The sequence below is a fragment of the Parus major genome, chromosome Z (assembly GCF_001522545.3).
Source record: "Parus major isolate Abel chromosome Z, Parus_major1.1, whole genome shotgun sequence".
NCBI lineage: Eukaryota > Metazoa > Chordata > Aves > Passeriformes > Paridae > Parus > Parus major.
This window is the reverse complement of record NC_031799.1, coordinates 23,776,865-23,789,348: the sequence shown is the minus strand read 5'-3', so window position 1 is coordinate 23,789,348 and position 12,484 is coordinate 23,776,865. Positions and strand designations below refer to the sequence as shown.

Below are 12,484 nucleotides of genomic sequence, written 5' to 3'. Positions count from 1 at the left end.
TAGTTAGGTTTTAGCTAGCTGAGACAGAGGAGTTCGCTGGACTGGATTTTTTTCCCCTTTTCCTTGGATCTGTGCAAACCTGCTCTGGACTGAAAACCCAGCTAAACCCCAGGAGCTCACACCTGTGACCCACCAGGGTCTGGGCCTCAGCACTTTCCAGAACCAGAGGGACTGATAAGGGAGGGACTGAGTGAGCTGAGTTACAGCACATGAAAAGGACTGTTCTTCCTTGATTTGCCATCTCATCGAACAGCAAGAGGTTTTATTGTTTAATAAAACAATATAAAATAAATAAATAAATAAATAAACAAAACCAGAAAATAAAAATAAAATAAAATAAATAAATAAAACAGATATTATTCCGTTTCTGTAAGTGTTTTTTCCACTCTTCTCCAAGGAAATCTTTTTCCCAAACCAGCTGGGGGAGGGGCCACTTGAATTTGCTTTTCTGGGGGGACCCCCATTTGGAAGTTCTGTCCCAAATTTGCCCTAAGGAAGGATACTTTCTTAAATACTCTTCCAGATCACCCTGGACTACTTACTACTACTACTTACTACAGAAAACCACTTACTGATCTTCAGACTGATTTTTGTTTGTCAAGAGTAGTTTTTGAGTAAATTGATCTCTCTGTTCTAGAAGTTACAATGTTTATCATACATTTTTCATGATACAAATAATTCAGAAGAACTAGTAGAATTTTCAAAGGTCTATGAAAAAGTTTGGAAACTGAAACCAGTTCTAAGTCACTTACACCTGGTATAAACTGAAGTTACTGAAGCAAGACAAAGTAAACTCAGCATCTGGAAGCTCTTAGCTTGAAGCAAATACCAGTAGAACACAGTAGCCTGAATATCCAGATAGTTCTTTTGAACTACTATCTTTAAATTTACTTTCAGTATGTTAAAAACAGACCAGCCCTGGTATCCCAGTTCACATGAACTGCAGTGTCTTATCAAATTAACAGAATCAATCCCAAAAGCAAAAAAGCTTTATGGATTTGAAGTACAACTGGCTGTCAAAGGGACTTGTGTTTCCCTGAGAACACATTGCTTATCAAAATTAGACTAAAGTTCTTAAGTTTGCTAGGCAGTTCTGAAAAAACTGTTCAGTGTCATTTTGTCACATCAGTGCACTTTGTTTCTTTTGACTATTTATTTTTAGAAAACAAAATATCCTCCTGGTTATTAGTGTTGCTTGAGCATACTGGGATTTCCATCACACAGATAACTGAATATGATTTGAAGATGTATATGAGGTTAAAGCTTATGCTAGTATATCCGAGTTTGCAACAGACTAAAAAAATATTGAAATACCTTACTTGAAACTTCACTTTTTAGTAAATACTTTAATATAAAAATGTTTTACACAGCAACCAAATCATTAGTAACTATTCACACAATACAATTATGGAAGAAGTGTACTATTTTAGACTTCATGTAAAAGTTCTGGCACTATTTACATTTCAAGATCAAGATCTGTGATAATCATACACCCCCAGAAAAAAATCAGCAATAGAGGAATTTTGGACTTTAAATTCTTTAGAAATCACTTACTGCTGATTTCAAATATGAAGAATATTAAATTTTAAGTGGTACCTACCGGAAGGGTTTCCTTTCTGTGTTGGCAACTCCAGGTCACTGGAAACTGACACCTCACTGACACTAAATTTTGACAATTCTGTCCCAAGATATGTAACCTGTAAGAAGAAATCTAGATGGGTAACTGATTGTTTTAATTAGTATTTTTTAGGGGTTTTTTTCTGATAGGTGTAGAAACTTCACTTTTCTTTTAAAACCAAGTTTATTAACTTGTAAGCGTAATCTCCACCTGTCACGATCAAGGAGAAATTATGTTAATCTGAATACTAATTGAAAAAAACCCAAGCATAATACAGCCCATCAGTAATCCCCTTTAAACTCTGCCAGTGTTTTTGCAACAGTTGTGCATGACACACTGATATTTCAGTAAGTCTGCTACTTTTTATTCAAACTACCTTTCAACTTTATCAGTCTTAATCATCTTTAAAACTCCTCCTTCAAATCCCTGATAGCATACAGCGTAAGCATTCTGCATTCTTTCAACACTAATGACTAGTTCATCACTGTACAGATACACCTATGTAGCTCTTTCTTTGCTGCTCATTCATTAAAATTAAGACGACGTTTAAAATTTAGGCTTATACCCTCTTTTGCTTTAAGAACAGTATGGAGATCTAGATTAGTGAAACTTGTTACAGCCACTCATTATTGGTAACTTTGAGAATCAAATCAGGCATACCTTATTCCACACATACTTCCATGTCACAGAAATACCACTTCCTAGTAGATCTTTAACCCACTGAACTGGATTCTGTAGTATTTGTCCTTTACTGGTTCTGATCTTGCCATTCTTCAAGAGTGTAGCTTTATGACTAAATTCCTTTAAAAAAAAATAATTTCAATTCATAAATGAACAAATATGAAATAAGATCCTTGAAACATGAAAAATACCAAAGAACAATACATCTGAAAAGTTGCAGCTAATTCTGTTTTTGCCTGGAAAAGTTAAGTAATTTAATGCCACTATCAAAAATTTTATAAAATAAGATTATTTGTTCCACCAGAAAAAATAATAATAACCAGTTGCTTTAGCCAACTAGAGGACAACTCTCCCTTTGTGCGTTTGTCAGAACTGTATTTGTATCTTAGGTCCACTTAAACATAACAAGGCCTTGAATAAATTGATTTGCAGTAGTGAACTCAGGCACTTACACAAGGGACATCTGTACAACAAGAAATTACTACACAAGAAATTTCAGCAACCATTCAAACATACCTGCACAAAAATTTCACTTATATCAAGGGATATCACTTGCGTGTTTTAGGAGGAACCTGACAGCCTTACCTTATGCAAAATTAAGCATGAACAAACTTATTGTTAATGCCTTTTTCATAATGTTAATACAGCCCAGGTCTGCAAACATTTACACCTTTCCAGAAGAACAACTTATAGTTGTTTATAGTTGAGTAAATTTTTTTTCATATTGGCCTCAGTTGGACTAACAGAGCTAAATAGTGCAACAACTGATCAACTCTGTTGCAACTTAGTACGGTTGCTTATCTTTCATAAGGTTAAACAATCCAAGTAAGAGAATGATGCACCAGCAAATACTGAACCATCTCCCACCATATCCTCTGGCTTGGTGCTGCTTTAAGAACTAAATTAAGATGATTAACCCAAATATTTCAATGAGCACTCGACTGAGTTCATAGTTTCACAACCCAGGTCTACAGCACTCAACAATTGCATTTTGCCAGCCCAAAGCTAATCTTAAGTAAGGACTATGTACCATCTGTATGTTGTTATCAAGTACATCTATATAATGATAAAGAAGGTAAATTTACTGATCATCTCTTTGCAATGCAACAGAAACTAGCTTCTAAATTTCAATTTCTATAGCTTTGTCTTCCAAGACATAAATGTCATTTTCATCCTAGTAAAGATCACTGACTTCTCTACTTCTCTCTACCTGCTCAACACCAGTACTTGCAGCATTGGGTTATAATTCCTTTGGATCCACACCCATCAAGCTGCTATCGCAGACAACTGTCTTGACAAATTACAGTAGGCATACTGAATTTTTCATCCTTCCACCTAGGCATCTTGCAATTCAAAGGAATATTATATGTTCTTCAAAAAACAGAAGCATGTCTCCATACCTATCACATGGCCTGATGTACAGCCTTGTGACTTACACTACTCTATGTTCCAGAACACAAGACCACATGAAATGGCAGCTCTCAGCAGAAAAGCATTCCTGAGATTATAAGTATAGGAAAAGGAGTTCCTTCTACATTAACTAAACTGGTAAGTTGGCTGAAAAGAGCTTTTCATATTTTTATCAATATGCTGCCCTGGAAATTAACTATTATTAGCTGTTATTGGTTTTGCACAGCCTGGTCTTTGGTGGTGGGGAGGGGCACGGAGGTGGCTCCTATGAGAAGCTGCCAGAAGCTTCCACCATGTCTGGCGGAACCAATCTGGGATGGCTCTGAGGAGGGACGTGCTGCTGGCCATGCCTGGGCCAATTAGAGATGTTGGTAATGACTCTGTGATAACAGATTTGAGAAGAAAATCAAAATAAAGTGGGCACAGCGTGCTAAAGGACACGGAATGATTCACACGAACACGTCTCACTGGTGTGACAGGAAAAGAAGTAACTTTATTTTCCGACTCCAGTATTTATAGATTCTTGACAATGACCAGGGATTGGATAAATAAGTTACCACCTTCCCAATCACACTGGTCATGCGAAACATCCACCAAAGACATTTCTTATAAGGAATGTGTAAACGCTTAGGTTTACAGTCACTTTCCTGGGAAAGTAACTAAAATTATGAAAACAAGATCAGAAGGCTTAGTTTTCAGGGCAACATGCACAGTTTTTCCTAGCCAGAGAAGAGACAAGGTGACAACATGTGAGGGGAACAACATGGAGACACCAAGGTCTGTGCCTGAGCGGGTGGATGCCCGGAGGAGGCTGTGATCCTGTGGAAGACTCGATGGAGAGAGGGGTCCCTGCTTCCAGGCTGGAGCAGCCTGTCCTTGGAGGGCTGCTCCCCGTGGAAGAGTGACCCACACTGCAGCAGTTTTGGGAGGACTGCTGCTCATGAGATTGGGATGCTCACAGTGGGGAATGTTCACATGCCCACATGCTGGGAAGTTCACAGAGAACTGTGTTCCATGGGAGGGACCCCGTGGTCTCAGAGGGGAAGGACTCCTCTCCCTGAGCAGTGGAAGAAAATTTCAGTGATGAACTGACCAAAACCCCCACACCCTGTCTCCCTGCACTGTTGGTGGGAAGGAGGAAGGGGATTGGGGGAAAAGGTGTTTTAAAGGCTTATTTTTACTTCTCATTATCCTCTTCTGATTTTGTTAATAATAATTTCACTTTTTACCTCTAAGTTGAGACTGTTACGTCCTTGGAGTGTTTTCTCCTGGTCCTTATCTCATTCACAAAGCTTTCATTAAATTCTTCTCTCTCCTCTGCCCAGCTGTGGCAGGGAAGGGCAAGTGAGTGACTTTTGTGGGTGCCTGGCATTTGGCCAGTGTCAAAATCATGACACTAGCTCAGATCTGGGAATTCAGTCAATGATTCTCTCATATGCTCAATACTAAGCCAGGCCGTGGCAGCTGCTGTGCAAAACTGCTCTGTATTTGGAGGGACAGGGATATGCTTTTGTATCAAGAAAAGACTTTTCTTTTTTTTTTTTAAATATGGTTAATACCATATTGTATGCTTACAGAACCAGCATGTAAACAAGTAATTTTGCATGTAGTCATGCCTATTACAGCACTACAAAATCCTTAATATCACATTTTTTATCTGAGGGACTTGACAGTTGTTTCCAAGAAGGACATTAAGTCATAGCAACAATTACATTCCTGCTCCTTCCAGTATGAAAACCAGGTGTTACACAATGTAGATCAGCCAGACATTCCATTCTGCTTCTAACAATAAGAAACACTGGCAAACTGATAACGCAAAGTTAAACACAAATTTTACATATTCAATATTCTGGGTCTTAAAATTATGTGCAGACAGAAGACTTCATTCATATCATTCACCTTTTAAACTCGTGAAGAGTTATCTATAATCAGTGAATAAAAATATTCACTAGTAAGTGCTGAAGATGCAGACTAAACCATGAAATCAGCTGTTTCCACAATACAGTGTGTGGGGTATTTTCATTATCCAATAATATTAATATTACTCTTTCTCAACAATTACCTGCAGTTTGAATTCTAAAACATTTTCTCCAGGCTTTATCATTCCCAACTCAAGCAGATCTATCAACTGATGCTTTTTCTTACTCTTCCATCTATATCTCACTTGTTTTTGTTCCCATTCCTGATTACCATAACTCTGTGAAGATTTCTCACTGATATTTGTTGGAGAGTCTGTATTTAAGGCAAGATTACTAAGCATCAGGTTGGCATTAAATGAATTCTCACTACTTTGCAAGACCATTTGCTGCGAAGTATTAGCGAAATTCTTTGTAGATGCTAACAAAATTGCTTGCTGTGCCTGTTGCTGGAAAGCTTCTTTCTTATTCCCATATCTCTGCAGATCCTCATGTGAAAGAACCTGCTTGCAGTCACTGGTTGTCTGATAGACATTCCTATTGACAACAGTGCTTCGGGGTTCTACAATATTTAATGTGTTGGTCATTGAAGTGGGATTTAAAGACTTGTTTCTTTGTCCTACAATTGCTACACAATCAATGTCTTTTTGCTGTGAGCACTTAGTTTTAGCAGTGGAAATAGCAGGTTCTGAAGGCAATGTCATCACTTCTGCAGCATTTGTCAGCTTTGACATGTTGTCAAAGGGATATTCTCTTACCCTGTTTTCAGATGCCAAAGCATGATCAGAGGCCTTTTTGCTTGTAATTGCTTCTTTACTTGCTTCTGTCTCATCCAAGCAGCTGTGTGGGTGCTGGATGAATTCCTGAGTTGAAAATCTATTTTCCAAAGAGACATGTGCTTCTACTCTGTTTCCATTAGGCGCACTGGAACCAAGCCCCATATTCAATGCTACTGTATTAGGACACATGATTTCATTAGGAGTCAAACTTTGTCTTGTATCACTTCCATGAAAAATAACTAAGTTTGAGATTTGCTTCTCTGCTGATGAATTGAACATTTGCTTTGTTTTCCTGCAATTTTGTATTTTCTGCACTAATATTTCCTGGTTTTGGGCAACAGTCAACAGGCTCTTTTGCCTAGAAGCAAGGTTAATTAATTGTTTCCTTAGTGCACCTCTTTTAAATGATTCCACTGAAGTCCTATAGAAAATAAAAATTAAGGACACAAGTTACTGTAAATACAAAATTAAAAGAGTTTAATAGATATAACCCACAAAGGACAATAATACCATTCAAAGGACTCTGCCAACATTTAGGATTTGAACAGTATTTTTATCATGTATGAATTTTAATGCTCAAACGCCACATTTATGGACAAGTGAAGAATCCCATAGAAGGATGTAGAATTAAGATGGAAGTGGGAATCATATAGAATTAGAATGCTAATCATCAAAACTCATCATCAAATCAAATAATCAAAAAAAATCATTAAAAAAAAAATCATCAAATAGCCTTGCCTATACCATGCCTTAATTCAGAGGATATATACTCTTATACCACCCTTTATTCAAAGAATCATAACTGTGCCTGTAGTATCAACAACTGCTCTTTTATTACCACAAATCATAGTAGCACACTGAAACCCATGTCTACTTTGGAGCCTTGTAAAATGAGTTCAGGATGAGCTCCCTAAGCATGATACTATAAGGATTTTTTATGGTGTACACAACAAAAGATTTCATAAAGCTACCATTGTAATAATGCCACAGGACCTTTAAGTAAAGAGGACAGAACAGTTTAGGATGTTGCCTGTGTAATCTGGGAATGCTGTACCCTTCATCAGATCCTGTTCCCAGACAGAGCCTCCTTCCTGTGAGACCCCTTCCCTGGGGAACTTTACCTCCTTTCTGCTGGAAGGGAATTCTTTATTTACCACACTTTCTTTGGTACAAGAGCCATCAACTCAGCATAACACTCTTTTCTCCTAATTCCCCTTCATGGGATAAATGTTATCGCTACCACTCTGGCACCATTTTGGGAAGACAGAGAAATAACACAAGTTGTGGGATAAGGAACTGCAGTAAGGTTTGCTTTTAAGGCCACCCACTGCAGAGGTGCCATGCAGGTAACACCACCCCAGTTTCAAAAGAGACTGTTGAGGGCATCAGGACAAAGGTACACTAAGACTAGATGGCTCAGAACAAGGACAAAAACAAACACTGCTTGACAGTATTGCTGTCTGTACTGTGATACTGGTTGGTATCTCATGTGTTTAGAATACACATACCATCAACATATCACCATACCACTGACTAATCCATGACAACTATGGACTTCTACACAGCCCAGTGAGGCTCCTACACACTTTTCTTGCAGTTTTTGATCTGGGAAGTTTCGTTGCTTTATTGCTATACAAGTACAGAAGAAGCTGCAAAGACAGTGTGACTAAAGTCACAAAGTAACTTACAGCCACTAATAAATCCTTCTTTTTTTGCTAATTTTTCTCGTGTAAGAGATATATCCAAATACCTCAGTAGAGAAGATGCTAGTACCTACATCTTAGTAAATAAAAGAAACAATGTAAGTAGTATCTCTCTCTCTCTGAGCCAACTAACTGAACAACTGGAAGATGGAAAATGTGATGATGCCTCCTGATCTTCTATGGCTTGTGTGACAAGAGTAATAAGCCAATTAATTAAAAGTAAGATGTTCACTATATAAAAAATAAAAAGTAAGCATAATGTGATTTGGAATATAGCTCATTACTATTGATGGATGGCTGTTACATTAGCTGCAGGCTATCTGCAATACCCAGAAATATTTATCACTTCACTCTGGAACACCACCGCAGTCTCAAACTAGAAAACAGATAAGTTTGTGTAGCTATTAATTTTACTGTCCTTGTTTCTCAATTCAGTCACTATATTGCCCACAAGGATGACTTGGAACTCTAACTCCTCATAAAATCCTTTTTTTCCCCAGTTATCTCTATAATCTGTGTATCTTACATTTTATATCTAGCAAAATGGCTTGTGACAGAATATTTCAGTCTCTTTGCTCTACCTTTATATTTTGCCACAGGACTGATGGAAAGCTATATGCTGTTGCTTTTACATGACCAACCAAATCCTGTCTACACAAGCAAGAATGGGAACATCCTCATCAGCTAGCCTAGAACAATCTGTTGAATAGAATGCTACATTGTTAGGTGAGCATTCACCACATGACCAACCTTGAGTCCTTCTCAGAAGGAAGTAAAAAGAGGCCTGGTGAGAGCTAGCATCATGAAGCTGCTATTTCATGCAGTCCATGCTCACATTAAGATGAGCAATCCTAGCTCGCATTTCAATTGTTCTCACAAAAAAAAATAATGTCTGCAAGCATGCTTCAAGCCATTTCTCTAAATGGCTCTTGCTGGCTGTTGGCTGAACACCCCTAGATTAGGAGTGCTAAAGAAACAAATCAGAGGCAGGGACGCTCCAAGTAGTGTCTTGAGTTGCTACTACATTCCTTCATGATACTGCAAAATGAATGTAATCGCTCAGTATCCCCATTTCCTAATTTCTGCTTAGGCATCATGGCTCCATGAGGGTAAAAGTCCTGCTTCTCAATTCTGATTACAACAAGGTAGCCCACCTAGCTGATCAAGGGAAGCCGGTGAGGTAATCTTACTGGATTTCAGTAAAACTTTTGATACCATATCTAACAGGTGAGATGATGGCCAAGCATCTGACACAATGGGTGAGCAACTAACTCACAAGGTGGGCTGAGAAGCTTCTAGCAAACGGGGTGACATTAGGCTGGCAACCTGCCACAGGGCTCCACCTTGGATCTGTGCTCCTCAACATTTTCACTAATGACTCGTATGCAGAACTGGAAGGGATACTAGGCAAGTTTGCTAACAATACGAAACTGGGCATTGTTGACTCCCCTGAGAGCAGGGAGGCCCTGAAGAGAGACTTCAACAAATCAGAGGACTGGGCAATCACCAACCATATGAAGTTCAATAAGGAGAAGTAATGGATTCTGCACTTGGGATCAGGCAACACTGAACATATGGACAGACTGGGAAATGAGAGGCTGGAGAGCAGCAACATGGAAAGAAGGCCGTGGTCAATGGTAAGCTGAACATGAGCCAGCAGTGCCCTGGCAGCCAGAAGGGACATCCCTGTCCTGGGGACATCAGGCACAGCATCAGCCAGGCAAGGGAGGGGATTGTCCTGTTCTGCTCTGCTCTGGGGCAGCCTCACCTCCAGTGCTGGGGACAGCTCTGGGTGCCACAATAGCCTAATGTAAAGCTATAGAGTGCCCAAAGGAGGGCCACAAGGATTGTGAGGGGCCTCAAGGGGAAGCCGTGTGAGGAGCAGCTGAGGTCACATAGTCAGTTCAGCCCGGAGGACACTGAGGGAAGACCTCATTGCTGTTACAGCCTCCTTGTGAGGGGAAGAGCAGGGGCAGGCACTGATTTCTTCTGTGGTGACAGTGACAGCACCCGAGGGAATGGCCTGGAGTTGTGTCAGGGGAGGTTTAGGTTGGATATCTGGAAAAGGTTCTTCACCCAGATGGTGCCTGAGCACTGGTAGAGGCTCACCAGGGCAGCGGTCACAGCATCGAGCCTGACAGAGCTCAAAAAGTGTTTGGACAGCGCTCTCAGGCACTTGGTGGGATTCTTGTGGATAGTGCTGTGCAGGGTAGGAGTTGGACTCAATGATCCTTGTGAGTTACTTCCAACTCAAAATATTCTGTGATTCTGTGTTTTTCCACATGTTTTGTATTGTTCACTGCCTAATTTTAATGCTTACTGTGAGCACAGCAACTGATAAGCATTCATTAGCTAAACACTAAAGTTCCTCTTTCATGTGAGGTAACAGAAGCCAATACCAATCATGCTTTCAAAAAAATCTGAATGAAAACCACATAGATTTACTTTTATGCCACTATATGCTGATCTCCTAACAACTTCTATCACTACTGCTGCAAAGAATAGGTTTCTATGAATATAATCCTTGTATTCTACTTACCTGCATTTTTCAGCAAGCATATCCCTCTCTGTTTTCTGTTTTGCAAGTATTTCATCTAAAGTATCTTGTATATGAGACAGCCTTTGGATGTACACATCTGTTCAATATTTTGAAACAATCAAAATTATGATGGCAATAAGAAGTATGAAATAATTACATTAATATCATTTTCAGTGTAGCAAATACATAGCCAAAGTATGAAGACACTGTTAGAGCAGTACCTTATACTGTAATGCATACTGGTAGCTCCTTACAATTGGATATGTTTAGTGAAATTCTTATAAGAAAGAATTAAATACAAGTTTAACTTAAAAAAAAAAATAGCTGAAGTACTGGAAAATTTTGAAGTGCAAGTACCTTGTTTAGGAAATTAGTAAGAGAAAAAAGAATAAATTAAAGAACTGCCCTATGGATGATAAGCCGTGAAAATCTGAACCTCTTTGTGTTGCAAGTAGCTACAAAACATGACAATTATACTGAGGCTACCTGCAGAAGTTACACAATCCTAACAAGGTGCCTAAAACTTCTGTTTGAACTATTACAAAATACCTTAATGAACTTAGACTGTTTCAAGTTACATATAAAGGTAAAAGCATATCTATCCCAGCTTTACATAGCTTCTAACTCATATTATAAATTTAAATGATAAAGAAGAGCAATTATAAATACTTCTTTATACACCCTATCTCCAAGACATATAACATGGGGGTTAGAAGTCACAACCAGTGCATACCACTGGAATACTTTGCTAAAATTGTAACCTAATTCATGAAATTATAAAAGTCAATGCAAGATTTACATAATCAGGAAAAATGAGAAATTACAATATTAAATTGGAATTTATAAAATGTTTTCCTAAACCTTTTTCACAGTATCTACTAGTATTTGCCTACTTAGTAATATGTAAGTATTGCTCTTATTAAGGCAGTTTAATAGAAAATTTTTGTTATTTATAGTAGATTTCACTGCCTATATAGAGATTTTACTCTACTATACATATGTTAGTATATATATATATATTATATATCTATCTGTGTGTATATATATATATATATATATGTATCTCCTGTATACTACAGAGATTTTTACTCTGCTTTTTAAGTCTGTCAGTGTATTTCTATGTACTTGCTCAGTCTTGTGCCTCATCAATAGCAATGACTATGACTTAGTTTAAGAGCTGCTACATTACTAATGCTTTTGTCAGTAGTGGTAACAGATCACGATATTAATTTCTCTCATACCCCTGAACAAGAGAAATCTGATTACCCCTGAAAAGGAGAAGTCTGATAGCTCTTCTTGCTCATTCATGAAATTATACTGATGTCTGTGCACAGGTGTCTACCTCTTGTATCATCTACCTATTTGTCAAACACTTGTCAATAAAACACCTATTTTAATTAACAGTCCATACACCACAAATTTAAGTTGGAAGCTATCAATCCACATAATTCCATATTTGACATTTATTTTTAAAGGAATTAATTTACTCAGAAATACCATTTGAAAGCTCCAGCCTGTATTTAGGAATATAAATTTTAAAACAAACTCTTCCTTCCTGTCAGGAAGTAAAACTGTTCCGTGAGTATGAGATGCTCCAATTAAACAGCCCTGCCTAGATGTGCAAGGGCATCTGGGGAGAAAGACCTTGGTCAAAGGCATTCTGGGAGCAAGCTATGCCTCTTGAAACATCTGGCATGGACACAATAGGCTTCAATAGCTACACAGCAGCAGCATCATGATCACCCAGGAAGTCTCTTTTCCTTAGTAAATTCTTGAGATTAATCTGAACTGAGATTTGGTAGCCTAAGACAAACTACACCTCTGGGCATCAGCATTTC

General features: G+C 38.3%; 1 protein-coding gene across 3 annotated transcripts in view; it reads right to left on the bottom strand.

Moving 5' to 3' along the window:
• ANKRD31 (ankyrin repeat domain 31) overlaps positions 1 to 12,484 on the bottom strand; it is a 66,682-nt gene that overhangs the window by 14,679 nt on the left and 39,519 nt on the right. For 2 of the 3 annotated variants that reach the window (XM_015652248.2, XM_033520307.1), the window contains 4 exons: positions 10,647 to 10,743; positions 5,772 to 6,825; positions 2,279 to 2,419; positions 1,601 to 1,697 (listed from right to left, as the gene is read on the bottom strand). In XM_015652248.2, coding sequence (XP_015507734.1) covers positions 1,601 to 1,697; positions 2,279 to 2,419; positions 5,772 to 6,825; positions 10,647 to 10,743 — 1,389 coding nt within the window. The remainder of the gene's footprint in view (positions 1 to 1,600; positions 1,698 to 2,278; positions 2,420 to 5,771; positions 6,826 to 10,646; positions 10,744 to 12,484) is intronic. The other variant, XM_033520308.1, reaches the window with a different exon arrangement.